Source organism: Patagioenas fasciata, chromosome 8, assembly GCF_037038585.1.
Source record: "Patagioenas fasciata isolate bPatFas1 chromosome 8, bPatFas1.hap1, whole genome shotgun sequence".
Classification (NCBI taxonomy): Eukaryota; Metazoa; Chordata; class Aves; order Columbiformes; family Columbidae; genus Patagioenas; species Patagioenas fasciata.
The window spans coordinates 6,992,765-7,015,160 of record NC_092527.1 but is presented as its reverse complement, the minus strand read 5'-3'; the positions used below and the strand labels follow the sequence as shown (position 1 = coordinate 7,015,160).

Here is a 22,396-nt window from a genome sequence, read left to right as displayed (position 1 = left end):
CCAGACTGTCCTGAATCCTCTGGTTACAGCATTGCGCTGGGACTTATATTCAGCTGCTCTTGTTGGAAGAGACTCTTAAGATCAAGTCCAACCATAACCTAAATCTAAATCTTGGCACAGCAGAGACAGCAGAGGTATTGGTGAGCACGTGGTGAAGCCGTCTTGGTTGCAAGTTGTGAGGAGGAGCATTAGTCACGACAGTGAGGTCAGCCGTACCGGCCTTCTTCTTTGAAGCACATCAGTTGCAGCCTCATGGAGGTGACCGTGGTGTGGCCAAGGTATGCAGTGTCACCCAGTGCCACCAGACCCCTTTAACGGATCACGTTAGCGACCCTGCACAGGACTTCATGCAGTTTGCTGTTGTCTCCCTTGTACTGGGAGGCATGACAAGCTGCACGAAGTGTCCAGATGTGGCCTCACTTGAGAGGAATACTATACCTTCCCTCGATCTGCTGGATGCTCTCCTGCCAGGCTGGCCAGGCTTCATTGCAGTGACTCCTGGCCAGTTTGGTGTTTATCAGTCTGCAGAAGCCTCTTGCCTGCAGACCCTTACGTGGAGAGCTGCCCCTCCAGCCCATCCCATGCACAGGGCTGGTCTGTCTCGGGGCAGGACTTCTGCTGGAGTCCTTCTGAAGATACCATCAACACCTGGCCTGCTGCCCGTGGAAGTGCCATGGTGGATATAGCCATCAGCTTCTCCTTTCTTCATAAGAGATGTTCATCACGTCGCCTGGATTCTGCATAAAATGAAGCACCTCAGTTGTTGTTCGGTGCCTATTGGTACCAAACCTCCAAACAAGCCCAGGAGAATGTGCAGTGTCACGTACAAGCAGGAGACCACTGTGATGTTGTCTTTGCACATCCTGCTCTAGTTCGCGGAAGCATTGGCCGTAGTGGGAAGAGAGATGTGGTACCTAACTCCATGATCAGTCAAACTATGGTATTTCTCTTTGATGTGAAATAAGATATTTGGATGCACAGTGCGGCTAATGCAGTCTTGAAAGATAAAGTAAATCTACTTGCTGGGGAAGACGAGTCTGTTGGACAATGGGAAATGCCAAGACTTCACAAGTACCTGCCTGGACAGATGTTTCCTATGGGAAGAAATTCTCATCCACCACATCTTTCAGAGCATATTTGCTCTGAAATTTTCTAAACTGCTTTAAAATACCTTCGGCTGAAGGGGCTAAACTTCACCATGAACCTTTTGTGTGCGGAAGAGCGGAGTTTTCTTCATCCCTTTGAATTACAGCACAGAAGTTGCAGGGCTATTTTTCCCGGAGATTCCGGAGTCCCGGTGCGCATTGGTTGATCTGTGAAGACATCTGGGTTTTTGCAGAGTCATACAATCGTCGGCTTGATGTGTTAGAGGCAACCGAAACCTTTTATTCCTGTTTATTCACCCTTGGAGAGAAGATTTGGACAAAAGTCACTGGTCTTGGAAGTTTCAAGGTAGAGGGAACTAGCGCAGAGCTGGGAGATGAACCACCAACAGATGGGGGCGGGTTGCGTGTGAGGGACGTACTCTATATAACACGCCATTAAAACTTCATGAAGAGGTGTCCCAGAAAAAATACTACAAAGCACTAGGCTTAACATTAAATTCTTAGTTTTAGCAGTCTGGTCGTTTCCAGGAAGGAATAATCAGCTTAACCACAGCATTCACACATAAAATGTTCTGAGACGAGAGGAGTTGTCTGATTTTTCTTTTTCTTTTCCACAGTGATTAATGGAAGTCAAAAGCAGCAACTGGAATGTGTGAGCTACTCCTCCCGCTACGCTCTGGGACTTTTTTATGAAGCCGGTACACGGATTGATGTCCCCTGGGCCGCACAGTACATCACCGATAATCCCTGCATACGCTTCATCTCCATCGATAATAAGAAACGCAATATAGGTCAGTGCTCCCATTATTTCCCTTAAACACAGTGACAATAGAGGGTGTAGATCATGAAAAATGCTGTTTAATTGAGTGTTGCTATTCCGAACAGAGCAAGTATTTAACTCCAAGCCGCAGCGGATAGCATTTAATGTCACATTTGGCCTGTAATAAAATACACAATGAAAGCGGGAATGTCCTCAGAAAATCACCACCCAGCACATGGTTTACGTTACTGCGTTTATGAAAGCAGCGTCGGGGGATTTGAGACATCAAAATGTTGCTATTCCAAGAAAGAGCTGAAGTTCCTTTGTTTAAACATTTATTCATACACATGCCAATTTATCTCCCATCATCCATTACTTTACAACTCCTGTTGTTTCCACTAAGCGTGCTTGGGAGTAGTAATGAGTTGTATAATTGAGGCGGTTCAGTCTAATTCGAAGGCAGCCAGTGTGCTTTTATAATCACGGAAAATCCTTGAAATGGCTGCACATAATACGGCTGCTCAGTAAGGCTTGGAGAACATCCCACAAGGCAGACACTTCTCATCTGTTTCTGGAAGATGGCAGTCGAGTAAGCGTATGTTTTATTTATTAAATGTATTTCATACACCAAGAGCGTGTTGGCATAGATCAGCTCAAGAAAAACCGCTAGCGTTTGAGTTTCATCAAGTTCGTTAGGAGCTGAAAACACTTCCCGATGCTGTTACTTGCTCAGATGGAGATGATGACCAGATTTAACCACTTCTGTGAAGCGAGGGTGAAAACCTGCCCACCTTTGTGGTGACCTCCAAAGTCTTGTGACTCACCATCACAGAATAAGGAAGGATTTTCATGATCAGCTGCTGCCTAATACATAATGATGAAGTATTACCAAGTTCAGTGTGCTAAAGCATGTTTAGGTTCAGACCTGGGAGACTTCTGGTTCTGGTCTTCCTTGTCTGGTCGGGGTTCCCTCTCTGACACCGTAAACATGCGATTAAATGTAATAAGCTATGGTGAATGGTGTCGCAGTGTGACAGCAGCACTGGTGGCCAGGACCTCTGAAGATCTCTGCTCCAGCTCCTGCTAACATGAGGTCAGGGCAGCCATGCCTTGTCTAGCTGAGGTTTTAAAAACAAACGGGATGGAGATGCCCCACGTCACTGGTGACCCGTCCCAGTGCTGCAGCTCTGAAGTGTTTCTTCATCTGCAGTCTGAGCTTCCCAAGGCTCAGCCTCCTGTTCCATTGCCTGCCTCTACCAATTAGAGTCATAGAATCGTAGCATCATTTTGGTTGGAAAAGACTCTTAAGATCATCGAGTCCAACCATAACCCACCCCTGGCACTGCCCCATGTCCTGAGAACCTCATGTCCGTCTGTCCAACCCCTCCAGGGATGGTGACTCCAGCACTGCCCTGGGCAGCCTGTTCCAACACCCCACAGCCCTTTGGGGAAGAAATTGTTCCCCAGATCCAACCTCAACCTCCCCTGGCGCAACCTGAGGCCGTTTCCTCTGCTCCTGGCGCTTGTTCCTGGGGAGCAGAACCTGACGCCCCCTGGCTCCAAGCTCCTTTCAGGCAGTTCAGAGATCAGAAGGTCTCCCCTCAGCTCCTGTTCTCCAGCTGAACGCCCCAGACCACTGGAAGCTGTGTGGTCCTACTCCCACTCAAGGTTTGAAGTTAGATCCAGCCATGAAGTCAGATGGTGTTGCTCAAGGCCATGATGTAATGTGATTTGCCACCTTTGCCCTGCTGGCTTGTATCCCATGGTGGATCCACCATAACCACCAGGATCTTTTCAGAAATGTCTGTTGCTCAGCCAAACGAATGTGTGGGGTGGTCCTGTGTCAGAACAGGACCCTGCACTCCTTGTGGTGACAGTGCAGTTCAAATCAGCTCTTCTAAATATGCCCTACTCTGCATCAAAGCAGCTGGTAGTGACGGCTCTTGAAGAGCCTCCAGAAACAGCAGTTTGTGGGAGCAAAGAAGTTGGAGAGGTGAATCAACTCACCACTGGGGAAGCCCAGTTTTGTTATTTCTCCTAAGAATGTAGCCCGTTGGCCTGAAAAGAGGGAAAATAAAACAAAAGAATGGCTGGACTGGCCAAAACAAAGGTGCATCCACCCTGATACTCTTCCTCCAGCAGAGACCACTAGTGAACATGTCAAAAAAGAGCTTATGCCAAATACAGTGAGGTCTTTTCCTCTGGCATTGTCTGCTTGTTCCGTTCCTCACCTGCTTGTGTGTGTGGTCTCAGAACAAAAGGAAACAGCAAATAAGGAGTTATAATGGAATTATCAAATAGCTGAGTATGGTGTCTTTGCTGTCTCCAAATGCAATTCAGCCAAATAAAAACCATATTATTTGGGGAATTTTGTTAACAAATACCTAGAAACTACCAGAACATGAGTGTTGACACATACCTTTCTCACTGAAATTTCCCGCATGTCATGGGAGAGATCTGTTTATATGAGCAAATTTTTCCAGGCAGAACAAATGGTGTACCTTCACAGGGCTGGAGCAAGCTGGGGGCCAGCAACCGAAGATGATTTCTCTGCGGTAAGGCCCTCCTTATGACATATAAACAGCCGACCCGCCGCCTTGACCGTGCCTTCTTTTCTGGTGAACCTGCATTGTGCAGATTTGCATTGCAGCGCTGGGGAGGGAGCGGAACACGTTGGCTGGAGCCGTGTTCTGGCTGTGAGCGCTCGAGCTGAGCACGGGCGGGTTGGACAGCCTGCCGGTACCGTGTTCGGTGATGCTGACGTGGGGAAGTATAAAAATCAAAAGTGGTCACCAAGTGATTCACTTTTCTTCAAACACACGCACAGCTCTGCTGATAACAGGAACACGCACGCACATACGTACTTTAAGACAACGTGGGGAAGAGGGGGCTGAATGTGAAATTTACTTGTACATGTGGAGTACTGCAGCCAAGGCACTTGAATAAAAAGTTCCTTTATGTTTGTTTTAGCACATATGCAAGTATTTTGCATTTGTTATTTTTCTTTCCGTGCTTCTGACTGACCTCCGGAACATTTCCATGGGAGCCACAGCAGCACCTCACTGTCCCTTGTTCACCGACTGTGCATTTGGCGTGCCATTACTGGTGTTCTAACATCATGTTCTGCTCACTCCTTGTTCTTCCTGTTCTTCCATTCTTCAGCCTTGACTGATCCTGATTCAGCTGAGGAAGACAATGGTGACAATCACAGCATCATAGAATGTCCTGAGTTGGAAGTGACCCACAAGGTCCTGCTCCCCAGGGAGGTGTCACCGCCCCAAGCCTGACAGTGTTCAAGAAGAGACAGGACAACGTTCTCAGACACACGGTGTGACCTGTGGGGTTGTCCTGGACAGGGACAGCAGTTGGACTCGATGATCCTTGTGGGTCCTTCCAACTGAGGACATTCTGTGACTCTGTGATTCTATGGCAGCCCCTGGCAGCTGTTCTCTACAGCACGACATGCCACCAGTAGCTGGCTTCTCCGTGACACAACCTGTTTCCTTACCGATAACTATTCGTGACATCTGTTTTCTTCCCGATTTACACGGAAGAGGCAATAATAAAGCTGTTTCTCTGGCACTGCCGTTACCAATGTAATCTGGAGTGTGAGGAGCCTCCAAGAAGGAAGGGTTTTTGCATCAGCTGCTATGCATAAAATCGTGTCTCCGTCCACAGAGGTAATGCGCTTGAACGTTACAGAAAGAAGAGCCTGCAAGAAGTGTATGTTGAATTCCCTGTGCGGTATCTATGAATATTAAATATTTGTGTGATTGGCTGCCTTAAACACCCCATCAATATTTATAACTGATCGGGGGGACAGTGGGAATTCTACAGTATAAATTATTTCGAGCCTCGTTTCTTTAACACTGCAGTCTTTGCATCTCTTTGCGTTCTGGAGGACTAAAGATAGACGACACATAAAAGTGGAAGCAGTTCCCCTCTTTCGGTTCAGGATTGTGAGGTTGTATAATTTAAAGGGTAGATTCGTCTTGTGTGTTTTCAGGTTCAGTGTAATTCTTGAGTATCCTTTTTAATTTTAAAATATGGATTCCTTTATCTTCTCAGTACCAAAACAAGTACTTTTAGGAAGATGGAAGAGTTAAAGAGTTATTTAGGTTTTTGCCTCATTACGTGGCCAATTGATTTGGACCTTGTGAACCACAGGAATTCCTGAGGGTAACTTTTTTGCCCAACAGCAGCATGGCCTGTTGAAATCGAACCTCCATTTCTCTTACTCATTTGCTGGGTGTGCTAAGGGTAATCACTGTTATTTTTTTCCCTTCTAGGTATAGTTTTATAAGGCCTGCTTGCTAAGTTCTCTTTCGGCAGCCTGCTGATCCCTCCCCAGGAGCAGGAATGCAGTTCCAGCTCAACTGGAGGTGTCCAGCTTCTTCAGTGCCCTCCGTGCTGACCTTCCCTTCATCCTACCCAGGACCAGAATGGGTTTTGGACAGCAAAACGCATCTCCTCAGTAAGATTTAAAAATCCTGAGGGGCAGGAAGCAACCACGTCTTGTTTTTTATTGGTATCTCTTCTGACTCTGGGTTTCGAGCAGGAACACTGTTTCTGTAAGAAGGAAGATGATGTTCCTGTGGAAGACGTGTGCCCATTGCATTTGCATGCAGGTCTCTTCTGGAAACTAGGTCGTAATGCTGGGATGGATCCTCTTTTCAGCCCTCTTTGTGGACCTTGTATGGATGTATCTATGGAGCCTGCAAACTGATCTGCAGGTCTTGGCTACTTTTACACCTTTTTCAAAGTAGATCTTGAGGGTTGGTGGGTTTATGGGCTTTGCAGAGCCTGTGAGCCACAGGACACTTCCAGGGTTGCAGGCTGCAGCCTGTGCTCCTCATGCTTCTGCACAAACCTGCTTCAGCCCTAGACCAGCCCAAGCGCTTCTAAAGCCGAGACTGATCAGCCTCTCTGAACTGTCCTCGATGCCTTGATGGACACCGTCCCTTGCAGTATGGGGTTCTTTACTTCAAACCTTTCAGCTGAGCAACTGCAAGACATGTTCGTGATAGCCTTCAGACTTTATTTTATCTCCTAGAATATTACTGTTTGGGCAAATCCAGTTGGCTTCTGCTTTCTCAGGTATAGTAGGAGCTGTAGCTTCTCCTCCCCATCTTTGCCAAGTCTCCACTGCTGGTAATTTTGATTCATCTATTTTGCTTTTTCCATGTCTGTGGTTTCTGACTCACTAAGAGGGGAAGACACTTCTGATCAGACTGGCAGTGCAGCTGGACTTTGGTCCAAAGTGCTTCAGCATCTCCCACAAGGTCTTTGTGGACTAGACTTGTCTTTGGGGGACTGGTGGAACTTTATACTTTGACTTTGAGACAAAAACCCTGTCTTTTGTGTTTACATGGAAGCAAAACAGGTCTTGACAAGAACGTGTTTACCTTCACACTGGTCACTCTGCACCTACTCTCTGCCCCTGTCTGTCCTATGCGATGCAGCGGAGCAAAAGAAATTAACTGTAAAACAAAGAAAACAACACAGAAGCAAATGACACCTGTAGTTATGGCATTACATATTCTCTACGCCATGGGGAAGAAGAGAATTTGAACCTGGGGCACAAACCACATCCCCCAAACCACTGTCACCACACAAGGTGATGCCAGCGCTTCCCTCCCCTCACCTCGCACAAAACGCTGCGTTCCTCCTGGTGCAGGTGACGGGGACAGCGTGTGGGGACGAGGACAGCGTGTGGGGACGGGGACAGCCGCTGCTCCCATCGCTGCTGCAGTGACGGGTGCCGCAAAGGGCAAACAGAGTGGGCACAACCTCGCTGCTCCCGGGCTTTCCGTGGGGTGCCCATGGCGCCAGGGACGCTGGCAGAGCGGCCCCTCGCTCATTAAACGGGCACGAACTACAGCCAGCGCTGCCGTCTCCTTCTAGCCCTGCCCTGCCCTGCGTTTGATGCCTTCCGCTGCATCGGCTGATCGGATTAATTGCTGTGCAGCTGGGACGAGAGGGGGGGAACAGGGAGCGGATAAAAGCTTTTGTGCTGCTTCCATTACCCCTCGCATCGCTGAGCGTTCCTGGGCTTGCCATGTCTCCCGTGCCGCTTCATCCTCTGCTAGCATGGCTGTGATGGCTTCATCTTTGCTGCAAATAAAGGAAATTAAAATCTCATGAGAAGCCCTGCCAGAGGCCCTCGTTTTTAAGCTGGCTGCTGCATCCTGATCTAAATGCATTGGGAGGAAAATGGTGGCTTTGCTCCCATGATAGCAGAACCCTCGTTCCTACCTGGTGCATCGAGGCTGAGATGTCCCCGTTGTTTTCAGGGAAAAAATGAGTCTTAAGCTGCTCTCTCAGCCAGTAGTTTTGCAGAAAAAAGAAAAGGGCTCGAGGTTAAACTTGATCCTCGCAGACTGCATATTTCAGTACTGGAAGGCTGTGACTCAGTGGCCTCTGGAAGCTCTCCAAGCTATGAGTAGCTCAAAGGAGGAATTAAAAACTCAACGAACTGCCTGTTCTCCTGAAACTTGTTTTGTATATGCTATGGAAGAGATGAGAGATTTGAAAGAAGGCGACCCTGTCCAAGAATCATTGGCTATAACAAGTCACAGCAAGCGATGAATATTTATTTTGTTAAAATGCTCAGACGTCTTTTAATGAGCCTTTTTGCCAAGTTTGTGTGGAAGAATTTGCCAAAATACCATGTACACCATAATAAATCCCAAGGTACCTTCCCCACTTGATCGTTGGTCCCTGACAGTTTCTCTGTAGAGATGTCAGAAAACCTGCTTTCTCCCCCAAAATGGGAAGGAGAGACTGAGCAGCATTTCTGACATTTTTCCAGACAGTTGGAAAAGCTGATGTGAACAGAGATACGTCCTGTGCAACCATGCCAGGGGTGGTGGGAAGAATCCCAGGAAGATGAGTTGAGCCACTGCTTTGAGACAAGACCAGTCCTTGTTTGGTTCTACAGTCTTAGTCCCCAAATCTGCCTTGCCCTCATCCCGAATCCACGTTGGGTGGACCCATCCATCCCCGATGGTTAGGGTTTCCTTTCAAGACCAAGACCCAAGAGAGCAAAATCAGCACCTCAGATTAAAATAGGAAACAAACTCAAAGTTTCTGGCTACTTCAGGAAATCACCCAGGGAAAGAGCTCTGTTACTTGCTGAAAACTGAGCTTGTGAGCCCAACCCCGGGAGTGAAGTGAATGATCTTTTGCTCTTAAGGGTGCCTGACGTGGAAAAGAACTTTGAGAAGAGGCATCACCATGGCTCGGGGCCTTCAAATGTGGCCTGTCAGGGGGCATTCCTGACCACAGCCAGGAAACATCTTCCCACCCTTTCTCCCACTCTTTCCCAGTTCTCAGGAGCAAGCGTTGACTGAACTGACCCACCCAAGAAAGACTTAGTGAAGGGATCCTTCCAACTGGGTTTAAAGCCATTGTGTTCATGCTTGCTGTGGGTGCTGGAACATGGCACTGCTGTGCCTCGGTGGTGTGTGCTGAAGTGATCAGCCCAGGACAGAAAGTTTATCAGAGAAAGACATTTTGGTTCCCCTTGGAAAGCTGGAATTTGGCATCTTCTCAAATGGGGTCTGACACAGCAAAGAGAAAGATTCCTATCAAGCTTGGTACCTAACAGCCAGAACTGGTCAGAAAAGCTCCAACTGCCTCTTTCTTTGTGGATTCCTTGGTCATAAAATGCTCATTTGCTGAAAGTAAAATATTTTCCTAGTAATGTGCTGATGCAAACAAAGGTTTCGCCAGAAAAGGCTTTCTCCTTCCAAAAGACAGACTTTCTGGTTAATGGAGTGAGAGGGAATCTCTTAATTTAATGACCATCTTGGTGAGTTCAAGCTCTCACCTCAAATATAGCAGAACCCAGATCATGTCCTTGCTTCAGCCAATCCGTCCTGGCGAACAACCCCAGCAGAACCGACTCACGTGAGGATCTGCTGGGTCTTCATCTTGCACATGTTTGCCCAAGGGCAGAAGCTGTACCGAAGGTTCACACTCCCCACGATGTGCATGTAGACAGCCACACCTCACTTTCCTGCAGATAGCTAGAGCGGCAAAACTTGAGTTGCGTTCACTTGTACAGGCCAAAAGGAAGAGCTGATTTCTCGATCTAACCTGCCCTGACTTCTGTTCCCCTTCTTCCCTTCCATACATGTAAAGTATTACTTTTATTCTAGCCCTTCAACTATGTAAATACTGTTGCATGCAACCAATTATTGAGGGAACAGATGTTTTTCACAAGCACTCCTCATTTTTTGTCCTTTGCCTTAAAGAAAATTTTTATCTCATGATTTAATGTTCAAGTCTTTCATGTTTCTGCATTGCAAAGACCGTCCCTATAAGGGGACATGCATTTCAGACACATGGGGGAGAAAGAATATGTGTTAGTCTGATGTAGGTGGGTAAGCAAATGGATTCCTCTGGCTGTTTGGATGGAGGAGGTGAATTGCTGTGCATAGACCTGGCTGGAAAAATTCCTATAAAGCAGTTTTACGTGTTTCTTTTTGTTCTCTTTTGACAGTTTGCCACTATGGCCAGTTTGTTGGCCTTCTTGTAGAGCCCGTGGAAATGTCTGGGAGGAAAAAAGGGAAGATTTTACTTCCAGTATATTCCCTGCCCCTTCCAGCTGCTACTTATGGGGCGTGGGAATGCCTTGAGGTCCCTCTAGGAGATACACATGGAGCTAGGGCTGTTGCAATGGGAAAGCCACTGCAAATCTTGCAGAAAGCCTGGATTTCTTCACTGTGCTTCTCGTGTACAAGTTGTGTTGTTACCTCTTGTGTTTTATTCCAGCTGGAAGAACAGGGTGATGCCACGGATGTTTTCCTTCTTATTGACTCCTGGGCTAGAGGCACAACTGTCAGGCGAGCGCTAATGAGTAATCTTTCAAAAGCATCTCTCTTCTTTTCTTTCAGAGTCTCCTGAAGTTGGGCCCTCAGTTGTAGTTCACACAACGGTGACGTTTGGAAGCGAGCACCTGGATGCAGACCCAGCAGAGGTGCAGCGGTTAATTCTCCATCACCTGGAGAGGCTGATGCCATCCTTGCCTAAACCAGCCAGCGTCAAGTGTCAGAAATGGAGATACTCTCAGGTAACCTGTGCTGGGGTTGGTCTATGGGGATGATGCTGCTGGGGCGATGCCATGGTACCAACTTGCAAGAGAGAGGACATCGTATGACCCGGTGGTTTCAGTCCTTGGGCAGCAAGAGGAGAGGGGATCGTTACTCAATATCCATCAGTCTTTCCATGAACAGCATCCAGTGACAGCCGGGTCATGTCTAGTTATCTTTTTATGTGGTGGAGCTGGCTCAGGAGGTTCTGCAGCACTCCGGGTGGGCAGGGACAGGAGCAGTGCACAGGAAGGAGTAAATCCCACATACTTCAGTGGGATTTTCGCTGGTATTTAAAAATATGACTCGGTCTGTCTCTCCTCTGTCCAGAAGTATGTGATATTATTAGCAAAATTCCCACCCTACCACAGAGCAGCAGAAGTACTTGTGTTGAGATGTACTAATTGTTAGTATTTGATTTGGCCCAGTTCAATTTAACAGTATGTTATACGAAAAGTATTTTAAAGTAAACTACCTAAGGGTAATAATAGCGAAATGTGTATGTTTTCCAGACTTTTAAAAATCTGAGGAAATTGTTGGCGATTTCCTAAAGTATTGGAGTGTAGCTACATGTTTACCCAAAGCCTCTTAAGTGAAATTACATCGGTGAAATTGAATGTGGAAGTTGATGCAAAATATTTACTTAAAGCAGCCCCTAGAAGCTTTTCCTTTTATGAAGTCTGGCAAAGTTACTGTTGTAAAGTCTGCTCATGCCCCTTGATCTGCATCCAAGTTAGGAACCTGCTCTTGTTAGCACAAAGTTTATTTTTCTGCAAGTCAGGTATTGGTAGTTTGCAAACCACATAGTATTTGTTCTCAGGCGTCATATAAAAGCCACCTTAGCATAGGTTTTAATGTTTCAGGTGACTCATAAAAATCATGGTATGTTTTATGTGTTCCTCTTTATCCGTTCAGGATTGGGTTTTTTTGCTAGTAACAGTGTCTCTGTACAGTTGGCGCTGTTAAGGCATCCTTTTCTGGTTATCATTTCTGGGTTTTTCTCCTGTATTATTTGTTGTCTTTCTTCTGCAAACTGCTTGTGAGCACAAGAGCTGCGGGTGGTGGGGAGAAGAGGAATTGAATTGATCTCCAACACTCTGGAAAGAGCTCCCAAAACAAAAAGTTTTTAAATCAGAATTAACACACCCTAGAAACTGCTTCTGCCCCAGAGCTCTATAATAGAACTTGTCCAATTCGGCTATTTTGTTTATGTGTGCAAGGAAAGGGCTTAATAGGTCTTTTCCTTGCACCACTCACACTTTCAGCATAGTGCCAAAGGTGATGTATAAGCATGTGCAGCATCTGTGGCCCATTCTGTTTTATTTCACTGTGAAAACATGGATAAAGGAAAAGACGACGGGCCGTTTATTTTTATGACCAAATTAGAACAAAAAGTCTCAATCGCATTCTACCAAACAACTCTGCTTTTTGAATCCTGGCAAAATTACAGCCACACAGGATTTATTATAACTTTGTACCTATTGCTTCATCTTTTAGAGGTAGCTGAAAGAGTGATGGTAGGAATTAACTCCTATTTTCCACAAACGCTTCAAAATTGTTGTCTTCCTAAATCGCCAGATGTGAATCCTGTTTCCCCTATTTAAAAATTACATTCAGGCATCATGGTGTGAGGTGATGCTCTGTTATTTTCTCAGAGCGCCTCGGTTGCCCACTATTGACCGTGCTGCTCCCAAGCAAAACCACTGACTTCAGCAGCTACTTGTGCTTTACGGCTGTGTCACTGAGCAATTAGCGCCAGCCTTTAATTTGGTGGGTGGATGTCAATATGTCTTAGATTGCGGATAAATCATTGGAGGTCGGATCTGTTATCTCTGTAAATAGATCTCTATTGCCATCCTATAAAATAATCACTACCTAAATTAAATATCTAGGACAGAGCTCCCTCTTCCTCTTAAAGCTGTGTCTACTTTCATTTGTAATAAGCTGTTGCCACAGAAGCAAAGGGAACTGATAAGATGGGTGCATCTTTCCCCTGACTCTTTTAGACGGGATTTATCCTACTTGTTAATTAAATCTGGCTGTAATGTCCTTCACATGGCCAAACACAATCCTGGGATTAAAACGCAGACATTACGATTATCCGTGGTGGATGAGGGATTAGGACTTCCAAACTTCTACTGACACTGCTTAGCAGCACAGCTGCAGTTCTGGATCCCCTGCTTTAATTATGGTGAGACACTATTCACTGTCAGAGCCAACAGCTTCCCAACCCCTCACCCCACTTTGATAGGGTCTCCTTATATGTGTAAGGGATGCTGAGAAAACACAGAATCGTAGAAATTGTACCTCTTCAGGTCTCTAGTTCAGCCTGTTGCTCAAAGCCCAACTGGCACCAGGTGACCCTGACCATGGCTTTGTCTAGCTGAGTCTTGCGGTCTTTGAGGATGGAGATCCAACAGGTTGCGCCCATATATCTGAGGGTAATTTGGAGTTTATGTTGGACAACACCTTCAGAAGAACTTGATCTTCAAGGGGCAGGATGGTTCCTCTCCCCAATCATTAGTGTGAGGGCTTTTACTGCACTGAGCACACAATCTTGCCGCACAGGTGAAAAGATGGGAAAATGATCCTGTGATGGCTGTGACAAACCAGAAGCTGTTTGCTACTGGGTAGTCAAGAAGGAAGGACACTTTAAAAAAGCCTTTTGCTGCTAAACCTTTCTTCATTGTTTATGCTCGGTGACCTCAATCGGTATGAAAATTTTAGGAATAAATTAACTACTGATCTAAAATCAGTCTGAGAAAGACGATCTTTGGCTGGATTTATCATACATAGTGTCTCTTCTCTTGAGTAATGGAGAAAGGATCGCAACTATCTACAAATCCATTTCGGACACTTACCTCCTTTGAAGAGATGCTAACATGCCAGTAACACAAAATGGAGCCAGTAAGATAAATGTGGGTGTTTTGCAGCTGATCTGTATTTGGAAATGGCAGATAACGGCACTGCACTGGCTACTGAGTGTATATTTGGGTCAATGGAAAAATCCCCTGGACTGAACAAGGTGCCTGCAACTTTAGGTCTCGTTCACCGAAGCTGACAGCCGCGTGATGGGATATAGTGGCAGTTTACTGCACAGGAATCCAATGTTACCTTTAGGCCAGAACTGCTGCCACCGCCTTATCTCCTTTCTGAGATTCACCAGGGCTGCTCTGGGATGCACCGGTTTAGCTCAACGTGGACACTCAGCCTTTGCACGTTCGTTTGAAATGGGCTAAAGCAACGCGTGAGCCAGCCAGACGTGGTGGAAACACGAGCGTTGTGTGCTCTCACTCTGCGTTTGACACGCAGTGGTGGTTGTTGTAAAGTACAATAATAAAAAGAGGCCGTGTTATCCCTGCGAGTTCCAGGTATCTTCAGGTTAACAAGTACTGGCCAAAGCAAGGTCCATTATTCACCTTTGGGAATGATATACAAACCACCCACTCTACAGACACAAGTTTAATGGAGGCTATAGCGCCAGGAAAACTATATTTAAAATGAATGCAATGCGTACATTGAGAATGACATTAAATATTTGTCAAAGCAACCTTATTCAGAACTCCTCCCATGCCACTTACAGAGAAGGTGTTGACTGTATCTCTAGCAGTCTCTTCAAGTCGTTCTGTGACTCGGATGAAAAAGGAGCCCAGCGTAGCAGAGCTGGAGAGCGGGAAGGTTGTCCCGAGGCTGGACAGCAGCACGAACCACGGATGGGTCATCACAACAGTTGTTCCTCTGAAGCCACTGCAGTTCCCATCCAGGAAGGTCACCCGGCCAACCCCATCGTGCTGCAGGCTCGCTTGGAAAGTGCAGGCTCCCTTCCCTTCGTTCAACAGTTCAATATCTGCTGCGTGAGATCATGTATCTTTATACCTTTCGGCTTAGAGACCCCCATGCTGCATCTATCCAGGGTCAGGCAATTTGTTTCTGCTGAGACAGACCGAGAGTAAGACAGGACGCAGCTGTAAGTTTTCTGAATTTCCACATACGGGAAAGCTTTATCCTCGTTATTTAGCTCTAGAAGATAAGTATTACTATGGTACTTTGATCATTAATGCTTGGACCTACGATCGGGGATGGGAGGGGTGCTTTGTATGAGAGCATGTTTCTCAGGAATACTGATCTTTCTGGTGGGAAATTCAAGTAAATAAAATACATTCTTTTCCATCTCCCTGTGTGTTTTTTCAGGTTACAAAAGCTGTGCTCAACTGTCCGGGACACATGATTCTTCATACTCAACCTCTCCTGATTTGTGGGGGCGATGGATTTACTCATTCCAACTTCGATGGCTGCATAGATTCTGCTATGAGTCTTGCCGAGGCTGTGAAGTCTCATTTATAGCAATTTCAAAGTTGGCTGCTGAACGTAGTCGAGAGTTATGATTGATTTTACTATGAGGGATGCAATTCTAGTTGAGTGTTAACATCACTGGCCTCTATCTTGCAAAAATAAATAAAAGAAGATCTATTGGTGTGCTGTAGTAATTATTGGGATGGAATTGAGTTTTCTAGGATCTGTGCTGCGAGTGGTTACTTTGCTAGAAGTATAGCTTTTTCTGGCTCTAGTCAGAGACATGGAGCTCCAGCAGTCCTGCCAGGTTTCCTGATGAAAACTATGTCCAGGAGAGGATCCTGCCTTGAAGCAGCACAAAAACCCATGGAGTGTACTCGTCCTCTGAGCACCTGGAGCCGTGGAAGTGACGGAAGGACCACACACAATGGATCCCAGAGCTTTCATAGATACATGTGGTCATTTCTTCTGGTGCAGGTCAGCCCTGGTCCTGGTTATTGCGTTGGCTGTGGTGGATCAGTGACGGGGCATACCTTGCTATACTCCTTAAGCTGGACAGCCTATGCAAGGTCTAACCGCATCAACTCAGGGTCTAACCGCATCAACTCAGGGTCTAACCGGATCAACTCAAGGTCTAACCATGAGCAACTTTTCATTGAGGGATAGGAGTTCTCTGCTGACCAGCTTGCTTAACCCACAGATTTCTGGAGCCCAGGTTGCAGGTCGCTGGAAAAGTTCATTTGAGAGCTCGAGGACATCACTGGCAGAGTTGTGCCACCAAAACATGGTACCAGTCCTGGGCGCAGTCCAAGCAGCCCATAGGGAGGGTGCTTTTCTGCTTTGCCTGGTGAATGCCAAGAGGAACATAATTTATCTATGCGTGGCCCGTGGCAGCGTCTTAATCAGAAAACTGCGCTGAACAGGCTGAGGGTTACATCACCACCACCATTAAAACTCATTTAAACAGCCAGTCTGAAAGCGAGGTGAGTTCTAGACAGCTTGATACTTATTTTGGCAGAACAGGTGTAGAAATAGAGGGACAGGTCCCGGGAAGGATATAAATACTCATGTGAGTGAATGAACAAGGGATTTGGTTTGAAATACTAAAAAAAATAAACAGTGAGTATAATGGTGTTGAAAGTACTACCTGTCACAGTTTCAACTCTTTCTAAACTACCAAACTGTGTTTCTGTGAAGTCAGTTTTGAAATTAAGCAGAAATTAACCAATAAATCATTTATTTATTCTAAATTTTAACTTGCCCTTCCTCTTACATCACGTCACAGGTTTAGTAGCTCTACTACAGCACTAAAAATAACAAAATGCTGTTTTCAGCAGACAGAATTTTAACCATTAGAGAAGTACAATTCAGCCTTTGCATTTCATGAAAATCTGACATCCTGTATTCACAGCAACTGAACACTGTAATTTACTGCTGCATTTGACCATTTCTAATGCAGTATTGTAAGTGACACTAAACTGAAGTTAATTTTAAATACATCTTGGAAGGATATTTCATGATACTATCCGGTTTTATTGTTTTTCTTCTTTCTATGACATCCCTGAGTTTAAAACAAGGTGGTTTTATTGTGTCTGAACCAAGCAGCTCCATACCCTTGGGTTTCAATCACTGCGAGTTGTGCAGAAATGGGACGGTTGGTGGTTGTGTGTGTGCACAATTCTTTTGCAAAGGCGCACGATCTCCTGTCTTCCGAGGATCAAGGTAACCACAAAGAGCTCCATGGTCATGAAATCTGATCTGGTGAGGCATTTAGTGTTGGCTTGACTTAGTGCGAGCTCAAAAGCAACCAAAGTTCAAGCTGAAATAAGGTTTTATGTTGCGATGTTGGAAAACCACGATCGATGAACTGTACCCCGCGGATGATGGCACGTGAAAGGAACCAAGTCCCATATTTCATATGTGCTCCTCAGCTTCCATCCAGGCCTGGCCATGCAAGGGAGTAACATGCTGAGCTTTATGAGAAGGTTTTCTGCTGGGTTCCCCTGCAAGATGCCACCGTGACAGGTGGGTCAACTCTTTCTGGACCCATGGTGCTGTTTTCACTCCTAGTTTTCTACTGCTTTCTTCAAAGATGTATTTTGGATTACAAAGAAAAACGCTAAAATGTGCACTTCCTTCCCATTCCCTCAATTGTGAATGGAAGCAAGCCAAAAAAACCACTAACATTCCAAATAAATCAATCCTGAAGGTGTGTGACGTGCAGATAATGGAGAATAAGGTTGTTCCTCGTTCCACCTCGCAAAGAGGCTCCGAAGAGTCATGATGGTCTCACAAGCAGCAGCAGCCACCAGTACCATGAGTGACAGATAAGTGGAGATGTCTCTGACCCCGTCCTTCAGCAATCTCACAGCTTGAGTCACTATGAGACCTCAAAACACCCAATCATAAACAAACGACAGATTCAGAGATTTTTCGAATCATGAGATTTTTTTCAGTTCAGAGGTTTTCAAACATGAATCACGACAAGACTCAGATTCTGCCCATTCTTTCCCATCACATGACAGTCCATCAAAACACCTTGTCCCACATTCCTCCCATGTTAAGATGATTTAAACAAAATTGACTTATTAGGGTGGTATAGAAGTGTTTCTCTGGCCACGCTCCAGACAGTGGGCACTTACAGGTCTCTGATATCTCGTTTTCTAGATGTGCACAGGGAGACGATGGTATTCACATTCCCACGCAAGGTGGGCAGCAAGTGGTGATATTTCAAAGAGGCCACTGTGTCCAAAAGGATGGCAGCAGATGAGACTTGTCTGGTTGATTTCCCAGGTCTTTCCCTGGGTGGACATAATTTTCGGTTAACTGGCAGATCCATTAATTACAACCCATATCTCCCTGTTCCCAGATGAGGGTGACAGCTGCATCTGATCTCCTGTATGTCACGAGACACAGCTCATGCCTAAATTGGAATTAAAGCATTTCAGCTCTCAGATGACAATGATGTTGTCTTCCCCATCATGGGGCCATAAATGCTCAAAGCTTTTATCTCACATCTGTGTTCACTTCCAGAATGTCACTTTGCAGGGTCAGCCCTCGGCATCACTCGCTGCTTTTACAATATATTCAGTTGCGTGAGGTGCGTTTTGCTGATCTCTGGGTGTCTGCCCTTATGTCTCCAGCAGCAATCTTTCTTGTTAGATACTGTCCCACCAACAGGTGCATGTCTCACCAGGAAGGATTTTGTATTATTGGCCAAATAGCACACTAGATAGAATCATAGAATCATTGGAAGAGACCCTCAAGGTCATTGAGTCCAGCCATAACCCACCCCTGGCACTGCCCCATGTCCTGAGAACCTCATGTCCATCTGTCCAGCCCTCCAGGGATGGTGACTCCAGCACTGCCCTGGGCAGCCTGTTCCAATGCCCCACAGCCCTTCGGGGAAGGAATTGTTCCCCAGATCCAACCTCAACCTCCCCTGGCGCAACTTGAGGCCGTTGCCTCTGCTCCTGGTGCTTGTTCCTGAGGAGCACAGACAAACACCCTCCTCACTACAGCCTCATTTGAGGCACTTGTAGAGAGCGAGAAGGTCTCCCCTCAGCTCCTGTTCTCCAGGCTGAACAGACCCAGTGATGCTAACAGGTACGCTTGGTAGACACAACTGCTCCTTGACATCTGCTAACAGAAGTGTTGTGAGACCTATGACTCAGCCAACATTGGCCTCTTTAGCACCGTGCAAGGCAATTTTTGCATCACAGTCGTTGTGTGGTCTTCAATCAAATGCGTTTGAGAAAGACAAGTGTGCGGTGCTGAGATGCCAGACCCTGTGCTTGGCCACCCCCTCCCCTCACAGACCACCCATGATGACTCTCACAGCCCTTTTCCTTCTAGGAGGTGCCTGGGTTGAGCACCATGTGCATCCATGCCCTGCTTTTGCAGAGGTGTTTTTGGAGATGGTACCAACTGAAGTCTTGGTGTGGTGTCAAGGGTTTTGATTGTGGGGTGACCATAAAACCGTGGCAGATGTATTGTTAACCTCCTCTCCCCGCTTCCCACTCAGGACAGGCGATCGGGAGGGAAAGAAGGACAGAGAGAAGAGAGCTGGGAAAATTAAAAATGTTTTACTAATGCTACTGATAAGAATAGAGAAAATAATACAAAATATACAAAACCAATCCTGAAAGTCCCAGCAACTGCAGAGCCGGCACCTGAAGTCCTGGACTGGACTCTGCAGCCAACCGGAGCTGGATTCAGTCTGGCACTGGGCCTCAGCTCGCAGGGACGACTCGCGAGGTCCTCTCCTAATGTCGGCCATAAGGAAGAAGGGATGAGATCCTCATGATCTCCCACTTTTAGATGAAGTATTCACGTGAATGGGATGTTATACACAGTTGGTAAGTCTCTTGTCACCTGTTTCTCGTTGTCCCTCTGGCGAGATGTCCATCCATGCTTATCAATAACCTCGCATTCTATTGCTGTGTTCACCAAAACATGGATCTGGTTCTCCAGGAAAATGCAGCTGATACGAAGCTTTAGCTCACAGGCAAATTCACTAAAAGAGAAACTTGGTTTTTAACAAAACCAGGACACGTGGCCAAGGAGATGTTTGGTGCTTCACCACCCAGCAGGCAGGATGTGTGGCACTGTGTACTTGCCATTGCCACCATGTCACAGGTGGTAAGGCTGACCCATCACATCTCGAGCCATGATGAGTTTTGGAGGAGGCCCTGGCAGAGGTGGGTGTGAGATCATGGCACACCCTCTGCTCCTGAGGGCGCTCTGGATGGGATCCAGCCCTGCCAGCTCTCTACCCACTCCTGCTTGTAGATCCCTGTGAAATCGGTAAAAGCCTTTTAGAAACCAAGTGTCATAGGAAGCCACAGGACTCTGCCGGGAGCCCACCTGAGTCACAAAGCCTGACTCCAAATAGTGCTGTTAATGGCATGATAAAAGATCTCTCATTCCCCCCAGTTTTACATCTGCAGCCCCAGCGAGGGCACATCTGCTTGCCTTGTGTCCCAGGGCCTTCAGAGACCTCTCCCTTCCCATGGCAAGGAAGACGTTTGGAACAGATGATCATGGTGAGAAGAGGCAAGCCTTGCGGGAGAACATTCTGCTCTAGGCTCAACCAGCTCTGAGCCAGCTCCAGGGTGAGAAGCTGTGGCCACCCATGATAGCCCAAGCCCACATGTACCTTCCTGAAGGCCAGGGCTCTGCTGTGTCCAGTGGCCACGTCCCCATGTCATGCAACCACTTCCCAACCCCTCCATCCACACCAGAGCTGCATCTGCCCCTACCCCAGGCTGCAGAGGGCATGTGTTGTTATGACCCTGCCTGCGTGGAGTGTGTTGTGACTGTCGAAATAACTCTCCCAGATCTGTAAATTAATCTGCACACCTCTGGGTGCATTTAATGCAGTTTGTAGGAATATAGCCCATTTCTAAAAAGAGCAAGAAGAGGGGACAGGCACGCAGCTCCTCGGCTCTCATGTCTCCAAGGAGCCAGGCCATTATGTTTTGCAAGTATATGAAAATAAATTTGGAGATTATTTTAGGTTTGGGGTTGGGCTTTTGGGTGTTTTTTTGATTTTTAAAAGGCAGCTGCAGCTGGGAGGTTCTGCCCAGCTGAAAATACACGATGGGTTTCCATAGCGCTGAGCTGTGAAACATCCCTGCAGCCAAAGCCACTGGAGCAGGACCTGATGTAACAGATGCCAGGACTTGCTAGAGATCTTGGGGTGTGCCAGCATCATAATTTATATGTTTGGCTCTTCTAGAAGGCACGTGTGATATAGAAGGGAGGTGTGGGGTTCTCTGACCCAACCCTGCTCCCAGCAGGACTAACACCACAGCTACAGCACATTGCTTCGGGGCATGTCTGGGCACGCTGGAGCCTCCCTGTCCTCCCCCGTGACCGCAGATGGACAGACAATGTCGTGCTGGTACAGCACCAGCTTCAAGGCAGATGCTGCTGAGCAGCGGCACCAGCGTGGCGTGCAGTGCTGACAGACGAGTTCCTCTTCGAGATCATGCAAAGAAGAGGAACCTGACCCAGCGCAGCCCAAAGTGTTCAGTGGTATCTGGGTCACCGCTCCCAAGCCCAGCTGCAGACAGAGCTCTGGCACCGAGGGGCTTTGCCTGGGGAAACACAGCGTTTGTTCAGCTGCGGAACTCGACGTGATGAACTCCAAATGGCTGGTGATGCCATTCGGAGGCTGGTGCCCGAGCGCTCCTGGGGAGGACAAGGGCGCTCTCTGAGCTGCCCAGCCGGTGCCTTGAGCTGCTGCACAGAGATTTCCCTGGGGCCAGAGCTGGTTTTGCCTCTAATCTGGGCTCTGGCTCGGATGTGCCGTCTGTAAGCTGCTTTACGTGGCAGATCCGAGGCCTTGAAATCCCGGAGCCTTCTGGCGCTGCGCTGCCTGCCTCTCTGCACCGCCTCGCCGTCAGCCTCCTTTGGGTTTTTGCTTAATTCTCACATTCAGGTGGCACCTTCAGGATCAGCCGGTGATGATACCACCGTGGTGCTGCGAAGTGTGGCCAGCGCTTGCAGCCGCTGCAGGAGCAGCAGCCCCTTGCAGCCATGAAACAGCCCTTGCCAAGGAGCGGGAGTCACTGGTTTTCTTTTTGGGAAGAGCAAAGTTCCTCTTTTGGAGGTAAATGAATGGAAACAGGTGACAAACAACCCCAGGGGAGCTATTACTGTATTGCAAGTGGAGAGGTTTAGAGTAATGAGGGTGCAGGGCAGATGGTTGCTGTCATCTTGGTGCTGAAACACACAGAGGTCCTTGAAAAGCCCGGTGGTTCTTGTCATTCCCCCATTCTCATCCTGTAACAGCCAAGCATCAGTGGAACCAAGTGCTTTGGACATTGTCCCAGTGGGGAAAAAACCTCCTAGGTCCTTGTGCACCGCGCTGTGGGTGGCTGTCACTGTCCTGCCCAACTGCTCCGAAAATCTGGGAGGGGGGGGTTAATGCAAGCTGGGGCCACAAAGGTGAGCAAAAAACCTCCAGTCCATCCCAGCCAAGCCCCGAGACACCTGCGCGGGCCCCGACTGTGGGAACACGGCTTATTCTCCATCGCCCCTGCTGCCCGACCGCTCAACCGGTCACGAGGACGCTGCGGTAAACCACAGCTCAGCTTGAAATTATCTCTTCGGCACAGGGTTCCTGTCGAGCCGAA

The 22,396-nt window shown here is 47.2% G+C and overlaps 1 protein-coding gene across 4 annotated transcripts in view; it reads left to right on the top strand.

The window, feature by feature from the left end:
* Positions 1–15,431, top strand: part of RNLS (renalase, FAD dependent amine oxidase) — a 69,066-nt gene extending 53,635 nt beyond the window's left edge. For 3 of the 4 annotated variants that reach the window (XM_071811585.1, XM_065843590.2, XM_071811586.1), the window contains 3 exons: positions 1,724–1,897; positions 10,767–10,942; positions 15,153–15,431. In XM_071811585.1, coding sequence (XP_071667686.1) covers positions 1,724–1,897; positions 10,767–10,942; positions 15,153–15,305 — 503 coding nt within the window. In that variant the 3' untranslated portion in view covers positions 15,306–15,431. The remainder of the gene's footprint in view (positions 1–1,723; positions 1,898–10,766; positions 10,943–15,152) is intronic. The other variant, XM_071811589.1, reaches the window with a different exon arrangement.
* The last annotated feature ends 6,965 nt before the right edge of the window (positions 15,432–22,396 follow it).